This window comes from Boleophthalmus pectinirostris, unplaced genomic scaffold (genome assembly GCF_026225935.1).
Source record: "Boleophthalmus pectinirostris isolate CB_2022bp ecotype Guang Dong unplaced genomic scaffold, ASM2622593v1 HiC_scaffold_360, whole genome shotgun sequence".
Classification (NCBI taxonomy): domain Eukaryota; kingdom Metazoa; phylum Chordata; class Actinopteri; order Gobiiformes; family Gobiidae; genus Boleophthalmus; species Boleophthalmus pectinirostris.
Window position 1 is genome coordinate 1 of NW_026571337.1, and position 25,000 is coordinate 25,000.

At 38.3% G+C, this 25,000-nt stretch overlaps 3 protein-coding genes across 4 annotated transcripts; 1 reads left to right on the forward strand and 2 right to left on the reverse strand.

The window, feature by feature from the left end:
- Positions 1–4,045: 4,045 nt before the first annotated feature.
- tom1l2 (target of myb1 like 2 membrane trafficking protein) lies at positions 4,046–16,402 on the reverse strand. Its single transcript, XM_020924123.2, has 15 exons — positions 16,172–16,402; positions 15,732–15,816; positions 14,717–14,795; positions 14,469–14,618; positions 13,362–13,496; positions 13,134–13,280; positions 12,231–12,347; positions 11,645–11,778; positions 11,505–11,556; positions 8,772–8,886; positions 8,480–8,606; positions 7,764–7,830; positions 7,216–7,275; positions 6,101–6,137; positions 4,046–6,017 (listed from the first exon to the last, which is right to left on the reverse strand). The coding sequence occupies exons 1-15, from the start codon at positions 16,221–16,223 to the stop codon at positions 5,869–5,871; spliced, it is 1,506 nt and encodes a 501-aa protein (XP_020779782.1). The 5' UTR covers positions 16,224–16,402; the 3' UTR covers positions 4,046–5,868.
- Positions 16,403–16,550: 148 nt separating this feature from the next.
- On the reverse strand, positions 16,551–19,983 carry atpaf2 (ATP synthase mitochondrial F1 complex assembly factor 2). Of its 2 annotated transcripts, XM_055161174.1 has the most exons (9): positions 19,668–19,983; positions 19,519–19,563; positions 19,280–19,428; positions 19,097–19,194; positions 18,501–18,581; positions 18,295–18,407; positions 17,194–17,309; positions 16,969–17,109; positions 16,551–16,849 (listed from the first exon to the last, which is right to left on the reverse strand). In XM_055161174.1, the coding sequence occupies exons 1-8, from the start codon at positions 19,777–19,779 to the stop codon at positions 16,972–16,974; spliced, it is 852 nt and encodes a 283-aa protein (XP_055017149.1). In that variant the 5' UTR covers positions 19,780–19,983; the 3' UTR covers positions 16,551–16,849; positions 16,969–16,971. The 2 variants fall into 2 exon arrangements, with proteins under 2 accessions (XP_055017149.1, XP_020779928.1); XM_020924269.2 differs by having other exon boundaries at positions 16,551–17,109; positions 19,668–19,982.
- Positions 19,984–20,159: 176 nt separating this feature from the next.
- LOC110159676 (glucose-induced degradation protein 4 homolog) lies at positions 20,160–24,177 on the forward strand. Its single transcript, XM_020924270.2, has 6 exons — positions 20,160–20,559; positions 20,978–21,037; positions 21,206–21,313; positions 21,382–21,483; positions 21,553–21,683; positions 22,994–24,177. Exons 1-6 carry the CDS (start codon positions 20,368–20,370, stop codon positions 23,055–23,057), a joined length of 657 nt encoding a protein of 218 aa, XP_020779929.1. The 5' UTR covers positions 20,160–20,367; the 3' UTR covers positions 23,058–24,177.
- The last annotated feature ends 823 nt before the right edge of the window (positions 24,178–25,000 follow it).

A 25,000-nucleotide genomic window follows, 5' to 3' on the forward strand; every position in this document is an offset into this window, starting at 1 on the left:
TAGTTGTGATAGAGCTGACTTACTGTACGTCTCATAATAAACAGCTAATTTTTTTCATTGACCTTTTGAGGAGCTGATTGACTGACACTTTATTGTAATCCTAATATTGTTCCATAATAACATTTCCATACACTTAAAGAGCCCAAACAAACAGAGGTGTACCTTACATTCACTCTGTGCACAGGAGATCAATCATGGTGTGTTGCCGTGCTGTTGAAGGGACATTTTTCAATTTAACCTTTATATTATGTGTTGACTACATCAGACTCAGGTTTCAACACACTTAACATGAGTGGCATTTAATATAGCATAACACTTGCAAGGTGAGGCCGAGATGTGACCCTATTTAAATACAGGCCTTTGCCTAAACCAGGCCCCCCCCCCCCCCCGGTAAACAGCGTTCTGCGCCCACAGCCCTAACTCAATTCTAATTAAACACACCTTATGCTCCTTTGCAAATGGCCCACATCCATTCAGCTTTTTAACATTCATATGCGGACTGCCCCCAGCAAACGTCGCCAGCGCACCGGCATTTATGGATCAGCAACTTTCCATTAACAAAGTTGTTGATGTTGAATAGTGCACTGTGTCGCCATGACGCCGTGGATATATTTGGGTAAATTAACTTAGCATAAAGTGCTCCAAGGCTACAGGGGTATTTTGAGGCAGCTAAAGAGAATGCAAGCTACCAGTCAGGCCCGAAAAGTCAATGCACACACTGTAACATCAATGCGTATGTGCAAACCACAAGCACAAATGTTGAGGAGGGCCACCAGTGTTTAGAAAATACACTCATGTTCATTTCACTTGGAATAACAGGGACCATGAATCCTTTTAAATAAGTGTCAATGCCCAACTGGCTCATGCACTGTGAGTATGAGGGGGTTCAAGGTCAGGTCATTCAAGTCTGATTTTATACAAACCAATTTTTGAAAGATAATAATTAATTAGTTTGATTTAGGCAGTTGCAGAAACAGCTTCACCCTACACTGTGGCTACCACTGATGTGGTTTGGGCTCAAACCACCACTGGATCAGAGTGACTGACCCTTCACATGGCAGCTTTGTGGTTTGGGGGGACACCACTGGTGAAGAGCTGTAAAAAAACAAAACAAACTTGGCAACACAAGATGTAATTAGACCTAGTTAAGCAGAATTGTGTACTATTTTACTTTGAAAAATGTGCAGAGGAAGCACATTTGTGGATGGGAAAGACGTCTGTGCTATTCTTCTCTCAACTGATTTAAGCAAGTCTTTTCTCATGCATCTGATGATCTGAAAGTGAGGGAGAGCTGAAATGTTACTTGGTTCAAATCCTTCAACTGAATAGACCTACCTGTCTTTCTACAACTCCAGTGAACTGACCTGTGAAAAAACAGAAAAAGTTAAAAAAATAAAATAAAATTGAACTCTCAAGACTTAATTTTAAGTATTATTAATTAAGTATTTGTATTAAGTATTAACAATGAAATGTGTCCATATTATTCTCAATATGTGGCCTGCCAAAATAGATTTAGAAGGCTATTGATATAAAACAATGACATAAAAGAGTAGGCATATCAGACAACCTGTAATAGGCATTTTTAAACTTGTAATGACATTGTAACAAGTTAAAGTCTGATTAAAAAAACTTCCCGTCTCTTATGTTGTGTGGTAGGGGCAGCTTACCTGAGAATGCTAACTGTAACTCTGCTAAATTAGCAGCTCAAGGCAAAAACACAGCAAAAATGGAAAACTATTGAAGTGCAACGTTAATAAAGGATAAACACAAAAAGGTAATTTAGTTTGGTATAATGGAAATTAAGGTAAATAAAAGTGTAGTGTTATAATAAGGCTGTAATTTCTCCTATTAGCTGCTTCCTTGAGCTCTGGCTGTAGTTTAGCATGTCTGAGGGCCTAGCTCCAGGCACAGGTCTGTGCCACAGGTCTATGGTCTGTGCACAGCAGCCCGGGGCCCGACAGCCCGGGGCCCGACACACACACGTCTCTACAGCCGCGGCCCTTTGACATTTACGGCCGTGTTCAGGCTCAGAGCTGCGGGACGAGTCACCGTGAAGGCCACGAGGGGCTGGGACTTGAAATGGCTGGAAGTGTGTAATAATGAGAAAATCAACACAGCATGTCAATCAATGGTACTAGTGAATGTTTACATTAGCACAGGGGCTCTGCACTGGTAGGCCTGTTCAGTCTTGGGTGTATCCATTCAAAAAATGGGGGATGTTTTGAATGACTGCAGGTCACATGGAAAGTTTCAGTTTAAAAAAAAAAAGTCTGTAGTGAATGCTCCAGTCCGGAGAACTAGGCCTATTTCAAACAGGCCAACAGCATTATGAAGCCAGTGAAATCCTGCAGTTGATGAATGGCATTTTTGCAATGAGTCAAGAGACAATTTTCTTAGAAAACTCTGTACTTGACTGGTAAATCCACACTTTTGTACATGTTTTAGTTGTAGGAAAACCGGAATAGGCCTAGTCAGAGGAAACCTACGGAGACACAGGAAGAACATGCAAACTCCACACAGAGTTCCCACGACACCCTGCAGTCTGAGGTATACCATAGGAGGTGAGTATAACCCTAGGAAAAAAAAATGAAAAAAAAATCACCCAAACCTTTTATTTCGGTTATTTTGCTTTACTAGAGTCAGTAAGACAGATGTCCTCAGGCTGGGACTGTTTTGATCTCTAAGTAAATCATTTAAAGGTTTTCTCATGTAACATGTTCATACTTTCTGATTATTATTGGTTAATTGAATCCATTGAAACATTAACAACATTTTATATTGATTTATTTCACAGGGAACACAAACTATTCTGTGTAAAGTGATAAAATATATTTACAATATTGATACATAATACACATTTTTCAAAGAATGAAAAAACAAACAAACAATAAATCTCCATAGTGTAATAGCTCTGTTGAAAATGGCTTAGGTCTGTGTTGCAAAGCAGAGACATTGCACTCTTGGCTGTACATGCAATGCAACTACAATGCACCACAGCTCCAGCCTCCAGCTTCATGTATGGTCCACAGTCTTTCTTTCTTGTGTGATTTTAAAGCGTTTATCTCCTCTTCTTTTCCTTCTTGTAGAACCTTTGACAGATCTCTCAAGGATGAACCACAAGGGGGCACTGTTTGTAGTTTGTATTGATGTAAAAGGTAAATACACAAAATTATAAAACTACAAAGAAAACCAACAACAATGAAACAACAGGATGTAAATATGAACAGGGTATGCAGCATTATATGCTAGATTTAGATAAATAGGTTTTAAGCTTTTGCTGCAGTTAGGATGATACAATTAATGTAAATGTAAAGTTAAAAATTGACATTATAGTGATTGTATTTGCTTTGTTGTTACAGAGGTTGGCCTCTTCAGCAACAACCCCTTATTTAAGGCAAGAAGCGATACAGTTAATGTTTTCAAATCATTTCAAAGAAACATTGAGTACATCCAGGTACAAAGCTACACAATATAAAGCCCATTTACCTTTTAACGGTTTCCAGTATCCTCCTATACCCTTGTTTTGCCGTTGGAAAAGGGCAGAATAGTGAAGTTCTCACTGATCTGCAGCAGCACATGTGGCAACAAATGGTGGTCTGCAGCAGTGGGAGCCTGCAGTTTACAGTGGAACACACCCCTCTTCTGTTTGACCGGGAAAATGCTCCAGTGACTGAGGCAGAATGTGAGGGGCCATGTTTTGGGATGAGGCGATCCCAGACAGCCAATGGGGAGGCCCCCACGGAGGGGCCCAGGGCCTCTATGAATGGCGTGCAGAGCCAAAGGTAAAAGGAGGGGGTTTACTACAGGTCACCTCCGCCTATTATGATCAGAGGAACGGCCAGGAGAATATGCAAAGGAGGAAGGCATGACTTCAAGTACAGAACAGAGCTACCATACTCTTTCAATTAAAATCAGTACAAAATATACTTTATTTTGATAAACAAAAGAATTATGGGTAATGGCTGTTTAATGTATGTTGTAAAGTAATTAGCTGGAATATGTTAATAATTTTGACCTCGTAAAATCAAAAACAACACACAAGCCGTATCACACACTGCTAATGTTTTATTAGAGTTCATGCATAAGTCAAACAACACAAAGAGAAATGAAGTGGAAAAGCAGCAGTCACACAGCGCAGCCTCCACTGGGCAGGTCTCTTCATACAGTGTAGTCCAGTCTAACAGCCATCTGTGATACAGCATTGAGATTACACCAGACAGTGGCAGAGGAGTTCTGTGAGGAACAAGTCACTGACAGCAGCACACTGAATGAAACCCAGAGTATTACAGTTATCACGACATATGACCGGAGGCCTTTTACGGAAGAGATCACACACACATCGAACACCAAAACAATAAAACAGAATCAGGAATCTCTTGTGCAATGCAGATGCTTTGTCAAAAAGTGAGTTTCATTAGTCGTGTATGGTCAGTCCATACAGGTAGGCGGGTCTGAACTGCTTCTTCATCTGATAGATACTTTGTTCCACTCCTTACAGCTCCAATTTCCTTAAAAATCAGTATAATGTTTACTATAGAGACACTGAAACCAACAGGAACACCTACAAAGCAATAACAAATAAACTACATTAGCCAGCAGCAGCAACGTATCAAAAGAACACTACAACATGACTTATTTCACTCTTCCCTTGACATATATCTATTTTTTTTTACAATAAAAGATTCAAAATACTGAAAAAAGCACAGAATAAATTATTTCTGTATAATTTTCTCAATAATTTCTATCATTTGTGAGTAATTACAACTGGTGTAGCGGATTTACAGTATGGGAAAGGCAAGTGTCAAAAGTGCAATCTTGTTTTAAGCTAGCAGTGATTGTTTTATTATTGTAGGGAGTAAATGTCTTATTTGTAGTGCTGTCTACGCCAAGCTTATTTCTGAAAACAAATGTCATGTTCCAAAAGGTCACGCCTTCCAAGATGTCAGTGTAGGGAAATAAGAGAATCAATGGCAAACGGCTTTCTCTACTGAGTTTGTAGGCTTAACATATCCACGGATGTTATGAATTGTGGGTCAAAAGTAGCTCTATATGTACAACCCAATTACTTATACATATGTCACCTCGCAGCAGCAGAATTTTGGTCCTCAAAAATGAATTTCAAAAAAATCTATTTTAAAACAACTAATTCATATTGTAATTTGTGATTAAATAAAAACAAAATGGTTAATATTCTCCAGCATGCAAAATTAAGACCTGCTTTAAAATCACCTGCAAATCAAATCTCAATTAAATCTCAAATAAATTAACTGCAGCTTATCTACATACATTTAATATGTATAATTAAAAACAAAACAATACATTCCCTTTTTTTTACTTGTTTTGAAATGATTAATGCTCCCTTTCACTATGAGGTACATCCCTTATGTCAAAGCAGCAGGAACATAAGCTTGCTCCAATAAATCAAAAACTCTACATAAATCTTTCATATACATATAACTCATATACTTGGCATTTGCCATTTACAGATGTACAATTATAATAAGGGACTGACAACAACCTAAAGAATCTAAAGGTGGTTATGAATGTCTATCTTGGATGAAGTGTTGATGCATGCTTGGGCGATGAATAAAATAAATATCTGCCATCTAAATATGCCTGTTTTTAGAAAACTCTACTTTTCTAGAATTAGCTGCAACTTGAAGCTCTGCAGTCCGCGACAGGCTGAGCGAGCGTAACTCCACGCCCCAGATACTTCCTCATTGTCGGACACTAATCGTCCAATCGGATTTCATCTTTTGGTGTTTGAATGTAGTGTTAAAAAAGAGGACGTGGGTGTGGTTTAGCGTTGGGTTGGATGATGCTGCTCAGCTGGTCGTAGGCGTGGGGTGAGAGGTCACAGGTCAAAGTCTACATGGCGAACAGCGAGTCTTCGGGCCGGTCTGGTTTCTTGCGGCTGGGGGTGCCTTGCTGTGCGCCCGGTTCTCCACTAGGGGGTGATGGAAGTGTGGGGACCATCTCTGCGGCTTTGGCTCTCTCCTCCAAAAACTTGTCGAATTCTGAAAGGGAACAAAAATGACTGAGCATGTATCACAAAAAAAGCAAATTATCTTTTTAAATAAACTAAACACAATATACTTACCTTCACTTGTCACACCCTCTTCACCCTCATCCCCTTTCTGTAAATATGGCACATTCATAGATTAAATAATGAATCATTCATAACAACATCATATTGTTCATCTTTGATACATTGTTCTTATTTATCTCACTGATGTAAGGCTGTCTGTGGTAGTTGTAATATTGTTATGTGACCCATACAGCACTGTGAGGAATACTGACTAGCTAATATGATTGAATAAATTATTTGAAGAGAACCACCTGCACTTGTACAAGTTTTGTTTAGGCAAATCATTTTATTATTAATCAAGGTATTCTTCTTAGGTTTTTATAAAATGTAAATATTACAAGTGCTTTGAGTGCCTTGAAGGTGGAAAAGCGCAATATAAAAATATGATCATTTACCATTTACCATAAAAAATTGTTCCAGTTCACCTCTTAAACACGTCTTGGGCTGACACATTTTAGCTTTATACTTCTGATGCTGTGCTGCTGGCCAGTACATTTAGCAGAACTTGATGTTCAGCCTAATAGTATTACAGCCAATAAGCTACCACTTACAAGCTTACTTCAAAAGACCCACAAATTTGTTTTTAGTTTTGAGCCAAATTACAAATACAGACTCCAGATCACATTAGAGGTGTAAGTAGTGGTTTTAAGACCTGCACCTTTTCCACTTCCCTGGACTTTTTCTCATTTATAAAAATGTGTATAGAATTTATAACAAAAGGTGAATAAATATTGAAAAACCAAAAGCGGAAAACACACAAAAAAACTGTTCTATAAAAGGCTGCATCTCACAGTGCGCCTCTCAGTTTAATGGATTTTTAAAAGCCTGAGAGAAAGTGATGGCACCTCTGGACTCAAATCCACAACAAAAGGTCAATTTTAGTTTATCTGTTTATTTGTCACAAACACAAGCTTTAGAAATGAGACCTGGGATCATTGTCGATAATTAACCACGTCGGATGCATGCATTCACAACTGTAAATGTCAGTCCACCAAAACTCAAATATTAGTCATTAGAAATATAGTAGAAATAGTGGTGAGTGCAATATAAATAAATAAAAAAGCAGATAATGGTGTGATGAAAAAATAAATTCAAGCAGAAATTAAAAAAAAATGATGGCGGCTCACCACATCCGTACTCAGCCACTCCTCTATGTCATCCATGACAGAGGCCTGGCCCCCGACACCCTAGGGCACCACATGAGGACCGCAAGGGTGGCAACAAAGCCAGGAGACAGGAAAACATAATCCCACAACAAAAACAAAGGAAATCAAAAACACAACTTAAAATAAATGTCAACAACAACTTAAAAGTATAAACTAAAACTTAAATAAAAATGGCTTAACATGGGGATGGAAGAGTGAATGGGAATACGGATAGCAAACAAAGACCGTGATATAATTGAGTCCCTCAGATGAGAAAACAGGCCCTGACGATCAATGTGTCACAGATAAACACACATTTACAAGCTGCAAAATGTTTCAGTGGTTTTGTCGAATGGATAAATCTATGGAGAGTGAAAGATACTATCTCTCTTGAAACCTATTTAGTTTGTTCTATGGCACATCTAAGAAGCATCAAGTGTTTTTTACTAATAAAGACAAAGCTAGGCTTGGGCAATGTAGACCTCACTCAGACAAGTGCAATTATAAAAGGGCTTGTGGCAAAGACTCACCGCTGCAGTGGACTGGAGGACATTCAGGGTTGGAGGAGCACCTGAGCTCTCTGCTCCTGCTGTTGTGCTGTCAAAGAAATTATAAAGTTAGATATTAGATATTAGAAATTAAACAAGTATTTGAAATGGGATCAAGGACTGCAAGATATACCACAATCAATCACAATTTTAATGGACAAAAACTGAATAAAATTTGAAAATAAAATGTACTCCGAAGGGCAATTATACACCCTTGTAGAGTTTTTGTAGAATGATTTGGATATCAATATCATAAAAACTAAATATTATATTAGTAAATGGATTCATACTTCATAAAAAAGATCCCCACTGGCTGAGCCAGGGTATAATCTCAGTTTTAGACCAATTTAAGGAGTTACTTAAGGCAAAAAAGGGTTGGGAGCCACTGGTTTAGACTTTTACAAACATGTTTTGAAATGCATGGGATTCCTGTATTAGTTTGTCAGTTCATATTTCAAATGTGAATTCTCCTGGACCTGTTTAAAATGTGGACTTTGACCTGAATCCTTAATTCCAAATCTAATTGCAATCACAAATCTTTTTGGAAAAAAATAAAATAAAATCACAATTACATACTGTTTCCACAATTGTTCAGCTCTAATTGGGATAGCCATGAAGAATGTTTTTTCTTTCCTTCTGTGAGTATTGTCACTTTGACCTTAGTAGATCAAATCAGATGGGAATTAAAGTGCACCTACGTTTTGAGTGGTTCAGGCACAGTCCCGGTCCTGGTCTGTGCAAACACGTCAAAGTCGTCCTGTGCTGGAGCAGGTTTGCTGCTGGACAAAGAGCTCAAGGTGCTGCTCACACTGTCTGCCCCCATGTCTGTCAAAACACCAGAAAACATAAGGCTGCATGAAAAAGGATTCTATGGAACTAGCCTTGAAGAGATCCTCAAACCTTTTCACCATAAGAGAAAACAGATCTGGCATACCACACTCATTTTCCATTCATTTAAATGCATCCCACTCCCACTATGTAATTTCTTACCTAGGCCAGCCAGACGAGAAGACAGCGTAGCCGGAGAGGAGGGCATGTTACTGACCACAGCGGGAGACCCAGGACCCAGGTCTATCAGGTTGTCCTCTGTGGCCTCACTCAGAACCTGAACAAAACCGTCAACACTTAATCTGAGACACAAGAGATAATCTATGTCTAAAAGCAAGTCATAGGCAGAAAAAGCAAAGGGAATGCTGGGTTAGACTGGATGAAGCCTTACTATGAACTACAGTGAAATTTTGAAAAGATTACAAGGAGCATGTCATTGGAAATAAACAGGGAGACAAATCAACTTTCTTATGGGGATTGTTAATAAAATCTTGCCAAAATTGTGCTTCAATACTCGCCATTATCCCCTAAAGAAAGTGAAACTACAGCAGGAACAGAAAGGGGTTAACTGGGCTTTCAAAGGGCCAAGCTGTCATTACTACTTTGCATATTTGTGACTGACAAACTATAAATGCCATATGACAGTTAATCTGCCCATATTTGAACTCAGCTGTCAGTGCACCTTCATGTTCACGGTTATCATTGACTGACTGAGGGCTGCACTGTCAAAACATGCCATATGGGAGGAAAGGACTCTGGTGTAGATGGAGCCCATATTATTTAGCCATGTTTCAACTGTTGCCGAGGGTGACAGCGGTCAGCTAGGTAGCCTTGGTGCGGTTTATTCATACTTGCCTGTCTCAGCTAGCCAAGGTTAGAGAACGGAAAAGAGCAGAAAGGGACACACAGTGAACACATTAGCATGCCTGTGCAGGAACTGAAAAACGCAGTGGCATGGTAACTATGGAACTTTAACATGCTTAATTAGACAGAAAGCCAGCAGCCACTGAAGCACAGTCAACCTCTCAAGACAAACTGGGGCACGGTTAATTCAAAGTGGTGCTTCAAGACCTTTAATAATATTATTCTCTGTATGATATTTTCACAATATACAACTCATGCTAACATATTTACTTCGTGGAATCTACCAAAACTGAATATGCTATTTTTTCCACAAAAATGCCTTGACAAAACTTAATCCAAATAACTAGGACTTAAAACTCTTCATGTAGTCTACACTGAAATGGAACAAAGGATCATGGTCTAGGTCATCTCTTTTTCTTTTTAGCTATTGCTCCACCATAACTATTAAATTAAGTGAAGAGACATGTAATTCGATATATTGTGATGGTCCACGATTATTATTATTATTGTGAGACCTTTGACGGTACAATGACAATATTTCAGTTTTTGTTACATCCTTTATGCTGAAAAGATAAATTTCTGTAAACAAGATCTGTATGTTTTTATGTTATAATAAGTAACAATTTAGAGCCACAAGATGTCACAAACTAAACAAAAAGTGCAAATAACAATAACAGTACTCAACAAATATGGCTATGTGTACTGGATGCTAAACATGGTTCTGCCTTCACGTACTTCTGCCATACAAATCATAAGATAGAACAAACAAAATATTTTCTCAATTAAAATTAAAAAGTAAGATAATTCCTGCCAATTAGTTAACTAAATAAAAAGGGTGCATGGCAAAGGTCTCTAAACAATTTCAATTTCTATATGTACCCGACTTAAAACGGCACTCACAGGACTATACCTGCACAAGACTTCATGCAAAACTACTACTAATGCAGAAAAGTACTAGGAAACAATGTCTGTTTAAAGACTTGTGAATCATGAGTTTAATCTGCCTTTTTACTTAGAAATACCAAAAATACCAAAACTTGACTCACTCCAACTTCTCCTTTCAGCTGTAGTCCCATATATATCCTTATAATATAAATAAACTGATTTGTTAGTGTTTTTTGTTCATTAGTTTCTGACCTAACAATACTCATACAAATATGGCTATGTGCACTGGATACTATACATGGTTCTGATTAATTGATTTCACCTTTACTTCTGCCATACAACAATAAATATTTTTTCAAGTAAAATTTAAACAAAATTAATTTGCAGAAATTATGTTAGTCAACTAAAAAGGGGGTGTGGCAAATCTTAGTATCTTTATGTATCTGATCTAAACTACACTGCGCAACTGCGCAAGACTTCATGCAAAATCAGCTACTGAAGCAGAAAAGTACTAGGAACTCTAATGATGTATGTATAAAGATGGACTTATGAATCATGAGTTTAATCTGCCTTTTTACATATAAGATCAAAAATACCATTCCAACTTCTCCTTTCTGCTGTAGTCCCAGATATATCCTTAATAATATAAATGAACTGGTTGACCAATACACATTTTGGCGACCTAAGAAACCATCATCTGATTAACTGACTATACAACTAAAAGGCCTACACCCCTACATTAGTCACTGTCTTTTTTTTGTAAATACATGCTAAACACATTTTTCCACTCATATTGAAGAGTACAAGTCTGAACTCTGCTATAAACTACACGCTTTTAATGATAAAGAATTGGCTGTGGTCCTCTCACTTAAAAAGATCCAAGCATATCAGTGACAATTAGAAATGACTAAATCTATCTTAATTAAAATTTGACTGATTTCACAGCCCTAATACAACAAACCCGATGTATACTATGGCTTTTGTTTTCTTTAATTAAGCATGTCAACAATGAACACCATGTGAGCACTCAGTACAGTAGTGCCATCTAACAGTTTACACTACTGGAATGTGAGGTGCAATGTGGAGCATGGCTGGATGATTCAGACCAGTCATTTCACGTCGGCACAGCAACAACTGCTGACTCACCCCATTGTTGACGCTCTGTGCTGTGGTCCGGCCAGACCTAAACCTCTCGTACCTGCAGAAAACACAGCATGTACTCAGTTTATTGTCAGGTGCAGTGTATTGGCAGGTGCAATGTATTAGTAGGTGCTTGTGTGATAAACCTCTCAAAGCGCAAAAAGATGTTGTTGAGGTCGTCATTGACATGTAGCAGCTCCTCTGTGACAGACTCGTTGGAAACACAGGAGATGAGCTCCACTATTCTCTGCTGCATCGCTCTGCAAGTCCGGTTCAACTCCTGAAAACAACAAGCAGCAAAGTTTGAGAAATTATCCTTGTCTTAAACCCCTTTAGTTTTTCCAAAGGGATGAAAAACATAAAGGAAAAGCTAAAAAGCCCTTATTTGGAGGATCAGTTTATACACCAAACCCAGATATTTAAAAAACAACTAAACTAAATCTTGTTCTTAGAGATATTGGCTTCTTCAGCTGCAAAATAAAAATGGTGAAGACGGCAGCTTTACTCCTCTTTGTATTTACCAAAACAATCTTAGGAGGATTTGAAATCTGTGTATAGTTCCTTATTATTTGCAATTAGAGTAAATTGGACTACATTGTCAGCCATTTGTTTATCCTCCAAAGGGTTCAAAACAGCTTCAGTATGGGGGTATTTTAGTCAGGTGTAGGAGGAAATTACATAGAATTATAAGAATTGATATAAATACAAAATATTTATAACATTGTGACTTGCCTGTAGTAGTTCGTAGTCAGACGCATCTTCCTGCCCAGGGACCATCTCCGTCAACATCTCAGACATCACCTTAGTGTTTCCACGCACTATATCCAGTTCACTGCGCAGCCTGCAGATCTGACAAATGGAGAACATTTTGAGTTTTTGTTTGAAGTACATCAACTACAACACAGTTTTAAAAGTACACTACCAGTCAAAAGTTTGGACACCATCTTATTCAATGATTTTCTTCATTATTATTACGTTTATATGACCTACAGATGGAAGACATCAATATATGAAACAAAATATATGGAATTCCATACATCTTGCTTCATATTTGACATCTTCTGTATGTATATAAAATGCAGAGAGTAAAATAAAAAGTGAAGAAAAAGAATGAATGAGTGTGTGTCCAAAATTTTGGTAGTGTACATCTTAATGCTTTCAAGTAGCGGTGATATTGTCACAAATTCATATATTCTTTGCATTATATGATAACAATATTAAAACACAATATTTTAACATCATCAGGAATATGCCAAAATGTTTCTCTATATATGCCTTACATCTGCTTACATGTGCATTTAACAAATGATGAGCAATATATTGGCCTTTCAATAAAATACAACTTATAGCATGAAGCTACATTTATACCTCTAACCATAGGAAAGGCAATAAGGATCACTGACACAGAGCCACAGCAACAGACATTGCATGTGGTGTTCTGATTTCTTTTGCATAGCATTTGACTCTATTTTGTTGCTGACGAACTTGTCCCTAGATTGAATGGAAAAATCAAACAAATCAGATACTAAGATCTACAGTTTGTAGATTGCATTGTGTGACTGCAATTACTTATTACTTCAGTAAAAGAAAAGAACAGTATAATAGAATTCCCCATGTATTCAATGAAATGTATACCTGTTCTGGTGTGGGGTTGATGGTTCCAGCAGAGAGGATGTTGGGGACCTGAGCAGTGTTGTAGGCTGGTGGGACAGTGTCAGATGTGGGCTGGGACACTGTGTTGAACTTATGAAGAGTAGAGTCACCCTCTGGAGCTGAAGCTGCCTAAAACCAATCAAAGAAAATAGCTATTAATGTAGGGCAATAATAAGGTTGATTTTATCTAATATTAGTAGATAGCAATACCCTCTGAGGTGTGTGAATAGGGGACAGGGTCTCCATCTCTGAATTGGGGAACTCGATGCCTTTCCTCTTCATCTCCTCATAAATCTGCACCACACCTGTGAGATCGGGACTGCTCCTGAATGCATCTGCCCAGGCCTGGTCAACAAAGAGTTAAAACAGATGTTGCATCTCAGTACAATAAGCAGCATTAAAGTCAGAGCTGCACTGTAAACAAGGCAGAGTGAGCAAGCGTGTTGGCAAAGAGGTTTGCTTTGGTATCATTTCTGTTGCCTCTGAACAATAACAAGCCACAAACAACTAAGCTTTTCTACTGGCTTTTGGATTTTCAATGACTCATTACTAAAAACATATTTTTATCCACATCTCAGTCTTAAATCAAAGTAATTAACATAAAGAGACTTTTAATTGTCCAAAATGTAACCTTTGGAAATGTAATTAAAACGCACACAACATTACCTAAAGCTTTAAGTTTATTTTAAAAGAAATATTTCAAATTTGATAAAACTAAGAAGAAACATCCAATTTACCCAGAGTCACCATCAAACTAAAATATACACTCTTAAATTCAACACATGCAAGTATAAAATGACTACTTCTAGGCAGAGGGATATTCACTCAAAACACTTCAATGTTAGAACAACTTGTCATATTAATGTTTCAATTATAACACTTCCTACTGCTTTTGCCTTATTTATCATCATGCCACTACCTCATCATCACTTTCAAAAAGGACAGGGCAAGACGAGCTGTCCCCCTATAGTTTCCCCAGATGACCTTCTCATCACAAACAAAACACAACTGTGAGGATACTGTCTCCTGAGTCCTCCCCACCTGTCTACTGCTACTCCCACCTGAGCCCATGCTGAGGCCCAGGGAGGGTAATAAGAGCAGCCCTCACAAGTCGGGTGGTTACCTGAGCTCCAACAGGTAACTGGAGCTACTGTGCTATACCTGGGACCCTGCCATAGACTGCACTGTTAACAAACACATCACCGCAGACTTGCCTTCTTTGCTTTTCATCTAATTTCTTTAAAACACTTGGGTCAACCCTTGAGGAATACATGTTGAAAGATAACAAGCTTATCAGATAGATTTTAGAGCTGTTACCTGAATCAGGGCGAGGACCTTATCTTGAACTATTGTGGGTGGATTGTTCTTCGGGGAGATAATCTTTACAAGAACACCATCAACAAAATCCCGGCTTGTGACCAACGCATGGAAACGATGGCCACAGTTCTTCACACATGTCTCCAAAACCTAAAAACAGATAGATTAAACCAAGCAAATATGTGTGTAGGTATGTTACACTCCTCTTGTGTGGACTACAAAAGGACTACTACAATACCCTGCCTTACCGTTAAAGTCAGCATCACTTCTCTGTAGTTCTTGTTGCCATTTAGCCTCTTCTTTACCGCCCTAATAGCATCCTTTGGCCTGCATACATTGAAAAGAAGCAGTCAATAAGCAAAGTATATGATCGAGTTATGAGTTACAAATGAATACAGACTTAAATGACGGTGTGGTGATACAATCAAATCCTACAAGTGTAGCAATATGTTGATTAACTAGAAAGGCGAGGTTTAAAATTTGGCTTAGCTATTGGTTTGAGAAAGACGACAGTGGGGTTCTTGTAACTAAGCAATAATTAACCTGCTAGTGTGAGGTGAATAGAAGGGTACTCATAGCATGGATGTGAACCTAGTTAATAAGACTGCACACTATATTGTAAGTGAGTTGGCACAATTATCAAATCACAAAGGCTGCAATTATTTTGATAAAAGAATGGCTTTTTATAGGAAAAAATCTTGTACCTGTAGTTTAGACTTCTACAAACATGTTTTACAAATCATAGAATTCTTTAATTAGTCTATCAGTTCATATTTTAGTTTTCTCTGAAACATTAGGGCCATTAACAATGTCCAAACAAAGAATACTTTTCAAACATAAATCGCAAATCCAATCACAATTCCATTTATTTCCAAAATCACAAAGCCCTAGTATTGCCAAAAACTGCAATACAGTAAAGTTGTGCCGGTAAGATTTAAGGTAACCTTATCAAAAGCAAGCAAATAGGGAGTGACTAGACTGCCAGCAATGGAGACACAGGTTGTATTTCACATAGCAGCTTAAAACATACAGATCAAGGTTAAAAGACCAATGAGATAAGAAGCAGGGCCTTGCATAAAGCGCACAACCACACACAACCACAGACAACCACGCCTTTCCCATTTGCTGCTATTCAAAAAGGCAAAAGTTCGCGACACCAATGAATTATGTCAATAAGGAACTATTCTCTCCACATGGATACAAAAGAGTTAATGAATTACACACGCGGAAAGAGCTTGGCTTTTCATTGAACATACTACTCACCCGTCCTCTGTTTCGTTTATAATATCACAGATCTCCATGTTAAGGGTCCAGTCTTCACTCTGCAGGGATCCATCTGTAGCTCTTTCTGAAAGACATTTGAGATAACGTTTTAAATGGATTTGCTACTGGGTAAACAGTTACAGTGACAAGCGGAATATAGTGATCTGAGAACACGCAAGGATGTTACAATTAAAATTAGTATAAACATGAAACGTGATGAGTGGTTAACTGTGGTTGGAGTTTAAAATATGTAGAATAAATTATGCTTAGATGGTTTGGCTAACAAGATGACAGAGGATATAACGCAGCTAGCGGCTAGGTGGCTAACGTGGTGGCTTTATTGAACAGGGCGAGCATGAAGCAGCGCTGACCACACAATTATCAATGGCATTTACATCAATTACCTCTGACAGTCACCTGTAAATTGAGCGGATACATACCAATGCAATGTCCAGCCGGAGTACTGAAAGGATTTCCCAAAAGGAACTCCATCTTGGTCGACAACAAACAAGTCAGTCCATGGAATGAAGAAGATACATGAGGAAACGCTCTGCATCGACCCGCCCACCGCGCAATGTGATTGGTCACAAATCTCTGTTCTGTACATTAACTGGTTTGTCACGCTGTCAATCATAATGAGTGTGGCGATTGTAAATAAAAGCCAGGCAAAGGTTGCGTCAATAAACCCATGCGTTTTATGACTGATGCCCTAATTTTAGACATGCGGATGATCACATAGCAACGAATATCTCCTCAATAACAAAGGGGATAAAGTTTGTGTCAGTCACCTCACCTGATTAAAATGGAAAACAAAACATGACAGGTTATAAGTTATTTATTTGTCTTGACTTGTCTTGTCAGTAATTCATGGTATGACGACATTCAATAATAGCATATCCTTATAACCATGAACTTGAACCTACTGGTCCTGTGTCTCATGTTTCAATTATCTGCTTTATTGTATCACAGTTCAGAGTGTAATGTGCACAGAACAGCACATTCTAATACAAAACAATGTGAGTCACTCTTTGAGAACCCGTGCAACATCCAGAACCACAGATGACTGCGAGCTGACAGAGCTCAGTCTGGAGTCACATTTGACAGCTGCCACAAAAACACTGCAGGAGAAGATGGTCAGAGTGAGATGAATGTCGGTCAAAGACACAGAGTAAACATGTTTGGGTCTGGCTGGTCTAGAGATTGAGAAGTCCAGTCACTACTTTTGTGAAAGCTTTACTTTTTAATCTTGTAAAAGTTTGCGCTTAACAGATGAAGTCTCAGAAGACAGCTGGACAAAAAGGGCTCCAGCAGCAGTCCGTGCTCTCAGTTCATACATGTCATAATCGTGGGCCCACTCCACATTCCCCCACTGGCGGATCTAATAACACAGAAAGTGTAAAATAATGAGAAAATATACTGAAAAGATTTTTCTATTATGTGCAATGGTTATATGGGAGTATACCTGAAACTCCTCCTCTAGTCTTGAGAGCAGCACAGCTTTCTCTACAGACAGGTGTCGGTCAATCATAGCGAGAGCCAGCACAACAGACTTCAGCTGAGTGATCACGTACTCAAGGCCTGCATGTTGAAAGAAGACATTATTCAGAATCTACTTTTATAAGATTTTACATTCATTATAATGGTTTTCCCTCATCATTAGCATACTAAAAGTTTTATTTTGAGTGATTCATTTATATTTGAGTAATCCTGTTCTTGTGCATTCAGGCCTCGAGTGTTGCCCATATTTGGGTGTTCTGTTCTGCCAATAAAGGTTTGAGCCAACATGAGGTAACCAATCATTTCCTTTATATTTTTGTTTACTTCATCAAAGGCTTCAGTATGTAATTTTAAGATACATAACATGACAAGCATTTTAGTCAAGTAAACAAAAGTCCACATTTTATACATAGTAGTGTAATAATATGATTACCATATTTTACGGGCTATTAGGCGCTCTGGATTATAAGACGAAGATTATAAGTCATTAAATGGTCTATTTTCGAACTTTTTCACAAATAAACCGCACCGGACTTTAAACGAAACACAACAGTTAGACGGCTCAGTCGGACTTTGTTTGGCGCCTTCACGGTGACTCTGGGCTTTGTTCAGTTGTGGCGTGTCGGGTGGATGCTGTCTGGGACCACTGGATTGTTGGCGTGTTCGCAGTGAGTCAGTTGTTCAGTTGTGGCTCAGAAAGGCACATTGAACTCGCTTTTTCGGTTCGATACGTACCTCGTCTGCGTGGAGTGATAAATGTGGCTGCAGGTGTTTTTCGCTGTGCGGTCACTGTCTGCTGCGTGCGTGTTTGCGTGCGCTGCGGCTTTGTAGTTTACTGAAGTCGTGCTGGGACACCAGAGTGGATTCGTGTATAGGGCGCTCTAGCTTGCGGGGCATGCGGTCATTTTTTGATGGGGTTAGAGGCTTAAGATAGCCCAGAAAATACGGTACAAAAAAGTATGCTTCATGTTGCAAAGGTTATCATCTTATCTTCATTGGAATTCTCTTAGCCACAATATTTTAGAAAAATATGGATTATCGTTGGTCTTAAAGTATTTTTTTTTACCTGTCAGGGACCAAAAGTTGTAAGATTTGAGCTGTTGTCTGAATGTATCTTTAGTTGCTTCAGGAATCTCAGGCCCCAAAATACTGGGGGATGAACCAATAGTGACATTATATCTACAAAAATGCAAAAGCAAAAGACTTTAAGTCACCATGTTAATTGTTGTCTTAACATAACATAATTGTTCAATGTGCTGCACTAGAGCATACCTGTTCTCAATCCAGTGAAGTACAGGGTCCCACTCATTGATCTGAAGATCTACTAAACCGTAAGGCTCTTCAACTCTGTAACTGCAGGATCAACAATGTTAGTATAGCCACAAGCGATACAACAGAGAACAAAAAAAGTACAAAATAAAATATTAATAACTAGAAAAGCACTTAGAAAAGCACTCAGAGAGCGCAGACCTCCGCCAAGGACTACAGTCCCCCTCATATTAATTGTGTTTTCCATAAATATTTGTCTTGTATCTTTCAATTTGGAATATGAAAGAGGATCCGATTGTCCATCCCTGAGTCAAATTTCATGGGGTTTGGTCAATAATTAACCGAGATATTGAGAAACAAAATTTTTGGCCCCATTTACCACAATGTTAACTAAAATTTCAAAGTGATCCAGAATCCAGGATTTCTTCCAGATCACCCCCAAAATGAAATCAGTTCTTCCTTTTCACATTTCCAACAAATCCTGAAAATTTCATCAAAATCCATAACTTTTTGAGTTATGTTGCTAACAGACAAACAAACAGACAAACACCGGCAAAAACATAACCTCCTTGGCGGAGGTAATTATTAAAATGCATTACCATACTGTGTCAGTCTCTAGATACTTAAGTGCAGCTTTGATCATTTGGTCTTCATCACGTTGCGTGGGATTGTCTAAAGCAGTGTTGCATAGGGTTGTCTATAGATGAAAAATATGGTTAAATATTGATTTCACAAAACAAGTCTACTTTAATCAAGTTTTTTTTAGAACAGTGTTGTGTTACCAGGTGCATGGTGTAAAACTTCAGTGTGTCTTGTTGAGCATCCCACTCAGTTGCTACGGCGATAGCCAGGGCTTCATTTGGTGCTGTGAACAACTTTCCTCCAGGAGTTTTCAGTTTCCTTTTGTCCAAATTTATCTCATACAAACCATCTACAAGAGGATTCGGGTTGGTTCGAATGAACAAGAAAACACTTATGCATGATGTACTTCATTGATAAAATGGTCAGGTTTGGTACTTACTATCACTCTGTGATATGCTGACATTTTGATAGAACCGTTTTCTTTCTAATAAACAACAACAACATAACAACTAATGAAACAATCTCGTGAGGGTACAATGTGTTGGGCATGAAAGCATAAGATCTTCAATCGTCGTTGGGATCACTTACCAGGTGCTGTAGAGTACCTCATATAAGATAGAGGCTGCTTGCATGGAAACCTTTTACTATGCAACCAAGCATTCTTAAGCCCGATGTTGAATTGTAGTATATTCCGCAACATTTTGGAAGAAAAGCATTAGGCAGCTAGCCAAAATAATCACAAAAACGTCGTAGATTTACTGTCCATTTAAATCAGCTTCACGTCTACAAAAGACAGCATTGTTAAAACAACAACTATAGCTTTTGTTACAGCATAATATGCTTTGTGATCTATGATGCTTCGCTGTAGCTCGTTGCTCAAAATCACGCATGTGACCTTCCTTCTTTAACAGAAAACTATTAGTTCCAACATTATTGGAAATGTAGTTTTTAGCCGTATTCACATAATGTTCCGAACAGCCCAATAAAACTACACTCAAAACATGACACAGACGTTTCCGCAATTTTAACCAATCATCGCTTTAAGTGTTGAAACGTTGATTCGATTGCCCAATCAGAGGGGTGGATGCTCTGTCCAAAACGCCGCGTCGTACTCTACTTACTTTTCAGGGAGGCTGGTGAGTGGTAAACTAAACAGTGGCGAAATCACGCCGATTTTGGATGTCGTTGGGCCCTATTAGTGTTTTCTACCTTAGTGTAGGCGCCCAGGGAACCACCAGTTCATACGGCTATTGACTGCGGTCAGTGCCCGACCAGCAAAGCGGGAGCCATGCCTGTCCCCGCTGGATACGTAAGCGAGTCCCCCGCTGCGGCCTTCGTATCCTCGGCCTCGCTTATCCCGCCGCCCCCGATCAACACGCAGCAGCCCGGGGTGGTCACGTCGCTGCTGTACAGCGGATCCAAGTTCAGGGGGCACCAAAAGAGCAAAGGAAACTCGTATGACGTGGAAGTAGTTTTACAGGTAAGACAGTGAAGCTATGTTTGTAAAATTCAATCGAGCTGTCAGTGGGCTTTGGCGATCTGTCAAACCACGGTAGTGATTGACAGCTGGAAAATCAATGAGCACTGGCCTGTGCTAGCTACGATTGTGGCTCTGTTTACGACTTTCTGATAGCCTTGTTTTAACAATTAGGGGCTATGCACTCTAAAAGGCGAAAACGCAATTGAATATCCATACACACGCCATAATCAGATGTATACACGCCATGTTTTCTTTGCAAAATCAGGCTCTTCATTTCCACTATATGGAGTAAAAACGTGCAAAGGCAAACGATTGAGTTTAATGGTAACCAAAATTGCATGTGATTATTAATGAAGACTAACTTCTCTCTAGGCCTGTGTATATGCCTGTAACATTCTGCTCTGTTGTTCACATGTAGCATGTGACCATGGAAGATTCCTACTTGTGTGGTTACCTTAAGATCAAGGGCCTGACAGAGGTGAGAGGAGTGATATACACCACAAACATGAATTATTCAGCCCCATACATAGACTACAGTACCAGTACATCACTAACCATATAAGTAATATCCATTTGGAAATGTCATTACTAGTTCATGCATATATCGATATATGTTTTTCCATTAAATGCATGATTTGTCTTATAGGAATACCCCACTTTGACCACATTCTTTGCTGGTGAAATCATAAGCAGAAAGCGCCCCTTCCTTACACGGAAATGGGATGCTGATGAAGACGTTGACCGAAAGCACTGGGTAGGAGCAATCATCTTTACCTTTGATTATTTGGATCACAGTGGCCTCATTTTCTTGTCGTTATTCAGGGCAAGTTCCAAGCTTTCTACCAGTATGCAAAGACATTCAACTCGGATGATTTTGACTATGAGGATCTGAAAAACTCTGACTATATTTTTATGCGATGGAAGGTATTGTCCTCATTTTAACTAGTTTCTGTTTGCTGTGAACTGTCTCTCATGTTTTTCTTCTGGGTACAGGAACAGTTTCTCGTGCCTGACCACACTATTAAAGACATCAGTGGAGCTTCGTTTGCAGGATTTTACTACATTTGCTTCCAGAAATCCACAGCAACAATTGAGGGCTACTACTATCACAGAAGCTCTGAATGGTAACATTCCCATAAGGATATAATTATGTAAAGTGCAACAAGCCTGCAACAAAAGAACAACTTGTATACTAATGCATACATTGTAGACAAAATCATTTAGTGGGTTACCAAATTAACAGTTTCAGGCTAAACAAATAAAACCTTAAACCTTAAAAGTCTAGCCAGGCAAACTTTGGTATAAAATGTCAAGTGACTTCCTTGTCTTGTCATAAGACCTGGGATTTGATTCGTGAAGAGAGAACATCTTAAGCTCTAAGAAACCTTTGCCAAATTTTGAGACCAAATAAGGTTTGTGCCAAGAATTGATTTCTGGGGTTTAAAAAGCCAAGAGTAATTCAAAGGATAAAGTAGGCAGAATTGATTGATTAATGTGGTGTGTGATTACTGGATAGTAATAGCTTGTAGTTGCCATGATCTAAAGAATGAAATGATGTTAATTAATTTTATGCCAGCAACTATTGGAAACAGAATTATTTAACAAAATTTTAGGGCTGTGCAATTAATTAGTAAAATGAATGATTATTTACACCAACTTTGAGTTGAATTCTATGCACAAGTATTTTTCTGTGAGTGAAAAAGTTGTCCAAAGGTTGGAGATTTAATTTGTAGAAATCTATTTTAGGCTAGATACACCTCCTTTCATTTCATGTCAGTTTGTTCACTAAAATTTAAGTATGCTGATGCACTACCCTCTCTGTGCACAAATTATTGTTTAAATAATCATGATTTCAAATATAACAAATGTAACTAGTATTGTTATTTTTCCACAATTGAACATTGAACTTAAAATGTAAAAGTGACCAACATATATCTAAAAATATAACCTTATTACAATGAAATATGACCTGAACTAACATGTTCTTCAAAGGGTCATTATCTCAGAGTAAGCTCCTTTTTGTTAACCCCATTCTCTATGGATCCTACCTCCTCAAAAATGTGGAGTTGAGTTTTGTTTCATTCACACGTTTGACTAACCTTTTGTTATTAGTCTGTCTACATCGCCAAAGCTCAAAATGCTCTGTTCCACCTTGTGGTGTCATCAAGCAGTAGTTTTCAAGTTAATAACTACCTTTTATCTTTAGTTCAGTAGACAGTGGCAATTCCGGGGCTAAAATTATCCAAATGATTCTAGTGAAGGTTTATAGCATTTAAAAACACGGTGAAGCACCAAATGACATCACAAGGTGGAACAGAGTGTTTTCTGTTTGAAAAAAAGAGCCAAATATGCAGGGTCTACATTATAACAGAAATCAGAAAATAGTGTAAAATGGCCCTTTTAAAAGTTGACTTCTTGCATTTGCTTGTTGCAGGTACCAGTCCTTAAACCTCACCCATGTCCCTGAACACAGCGCAGCCATCTACGAGTTCCGGTGACCCTGGTGCACAGTGCTGAGCGTCCCTGTGGGTGGACTGAGACTTGGGGCTGGGCAGGTGTCCGCACATGAAGCTGCTGATGAAACTAGAGAGAACGAACAGAAAGGAGAATTTTGGCTTTAAACAAGTGCAAATAATTTCTCTCGTGTTCGCAAACGACGCTTGGACACAGGCCGGGGGACAGTGAATGAATGTATGCAAGACTGAAGAGAAAGGGAAATGTTGATATCCTTGGAAAGACTAAACAAAAACCAGCGAGCAAAGACTGGGTGCAGTTCGTTTAGTTAACTTTTTTTTTTTAACATGCTTGGCAAATTATTTTAAGACACTTTTTTATAAGCTGGGATGCCCCTTTGCTTGCTTGAAAACTTACAACAAGGATTTGACTGAAAAATCCGCCCCGAGATCAATGTACAGATGTGGCAATGAAAGATTTTTAAGTGCACGATCCAAGTTTTTCAGGTTATCAGATTGGAGCTTTAACTAGCCACTAAGGTAACAGTATTTTTCTAAGCAGGTTATGTCAAGAGAGTGGAATATTTGCTAAAGGAATTTAAAACGATGGTCATTGAGTGGCACTTTGAAAGAATTGACATTGAACATTGAAGTTTTGCTTGGGAGATTTTTATTATGATCATACACATGATTGCTGTGGGTATTTTAAGTTACATTTGCACAAAGATTTTTTAAAAAACGTTTTACCCAGTTACAAAGCTTCAATATGACAACACTTAACAGTATGTGAACCCCAAATTGTAATAATTTGGGGTATTTTAATTTTTACCTTTCTTACCTTTTAACTTATCTGCTATTTTATCATTGTTGACCCTCGACTATGCAACGTTCCCCAGGTAGACTTTGCAGAGAGTAAATTCTATCCCTAGAGTATATCCAGATTGATTTATGGACATTTTTAAAGGAAGTATTTTTGTTAAATCGCCTATTCAAGATCTTCCCTGACACATGCTCCCTTCCCATGTGATGGTGCCATGTTTTTAAAGTCTATCAGAGTTGTATTATACAGTCAAAGTGGAGTGTGACTGTTTGAGGTAAAGATATGGATATGATTGATGGGTGATTGTAAAGAATGGATTATGGAATAAAAAAAAAAATCTGAAGAAAAAAATCCATGTGTAATTCTTAACATGACCTTGGTGTGATGATTGAAAATTAAGATGAGTCATTTAACTTTATGTAACATTCCTCTTGGAGGGTTTGTGGTGCTTGTGTCCGTGAAAATGTAATTGCTTTTCTTGCAATGTTCCATTGTAAAGCATTAATCTTACATTGCATTTATTCAGTCACGGGTATTTTAACTGCTAACTAAATACTTTTGAAAAACATGTATTCTAACTATGACTCACATATCTAACCTTTTCTGATACGTTTAATACATACTATGGAATCTTCTCAGCCAAAGCAATAGCATCCATGGAGACAAGAAGTAGACCCTTCATCAGAGAAGTCACATGGAGCACCTTTTAGCAGACAAACAAGAAGGGATAAAATACTTACAGAGCTAAAGTGATTTTACAGTGCCCTCTGCTGGTTAAAATGGTAAAACATGGCATGTAAGTATTTTAATAATTTAGCTCCAGGACGAAATGTGCTTTTTAAATGAGTATCTTAAGTTCTTTGACATTTTTCTTTGACTTTTTTTTTCTTGACTATCATCGCCTTGACAGTTGACTTAACTGTTAAACCCACTCTAAACTAAGCTGCTTTGACAGCTTCTTACTACTTGTTAAGTACTTTTTTTCATGCAGATAAGGAGGTGGTTTCTGGCTTTGTCTTATATGCTGCACAATATGGAATTAGTCTTTTTCAATAGTTTTAGCACATTTTTTGAAATTTGGTTTAGTTTGATCGTTTGATTCAAACTTGTATCTTCCAACATTTCTCATCAGTTCACACAGTATATATAGTATAGGTAAGTATGATGT

Coding starts and splice junctions, on each gene's coding strand:
- tom1l2 (XM_020924123.2), bottom strand. CDS start 16,223: ATGGAGTTCCTTTTGGGAAATCCTTTCAGTACTCCGGCTGGACATTGC. Junction 14,619..14,716: donor AAGTGATGCTGACTTTAACG/GTAAGGCAGGGT, acceptor ATCTGTTTTTAG/GTTTTGGAGACATGTGTGAA. Junction 6,138..7,215: donor AGTGGCTGAGTACGGATGTG/GTGAGCCGCCAT, acceptor CCATATTTACAG/AAAGGGGATGAGGGTGAAGA.
- atpaf2 (XM_055161174.1), bottom strand. CDS start 19,779: ATGTTGCGGAATATACTACAATTCAACATCGGGCTTAAGAATGCTTGG. Junction 17,310..18,294: donor CAACTTTTGGTCCCTGACAG/GTAAAAAAAAAT, acceptor TTCAACATGCAG/GCCTTGAGTACGTGATCACT. Junction 17,110..17,193: donor GACTAGAGGAGGAGTTTCAG/GTATACTCCCAT, acceptor CTGTGTTATTAG/ATCCGCCAGTGGGGGAATGT.
- LOC110159676 (XM_020924270.2), top strand. CDS start 20,368: ATGCCTGTCCCCGCTGGATACGTAAGCGAGTCCCCCGCTGCGGCCTTC. Junction 20,560..20,977: donor ACGTGGAAGTAGTTTTACAG/GTAAGACAGTGA, acceptor GTTCACATGTAG/CATGTGACCATGGAAGATTC. Junction 21,038..21,205: donor AGATCAAGGGCCTGACAGAG/GTGAGAGGAGTG, acceptor TTTGTCTTATAG/GAATACCCCACTTTGACCAC.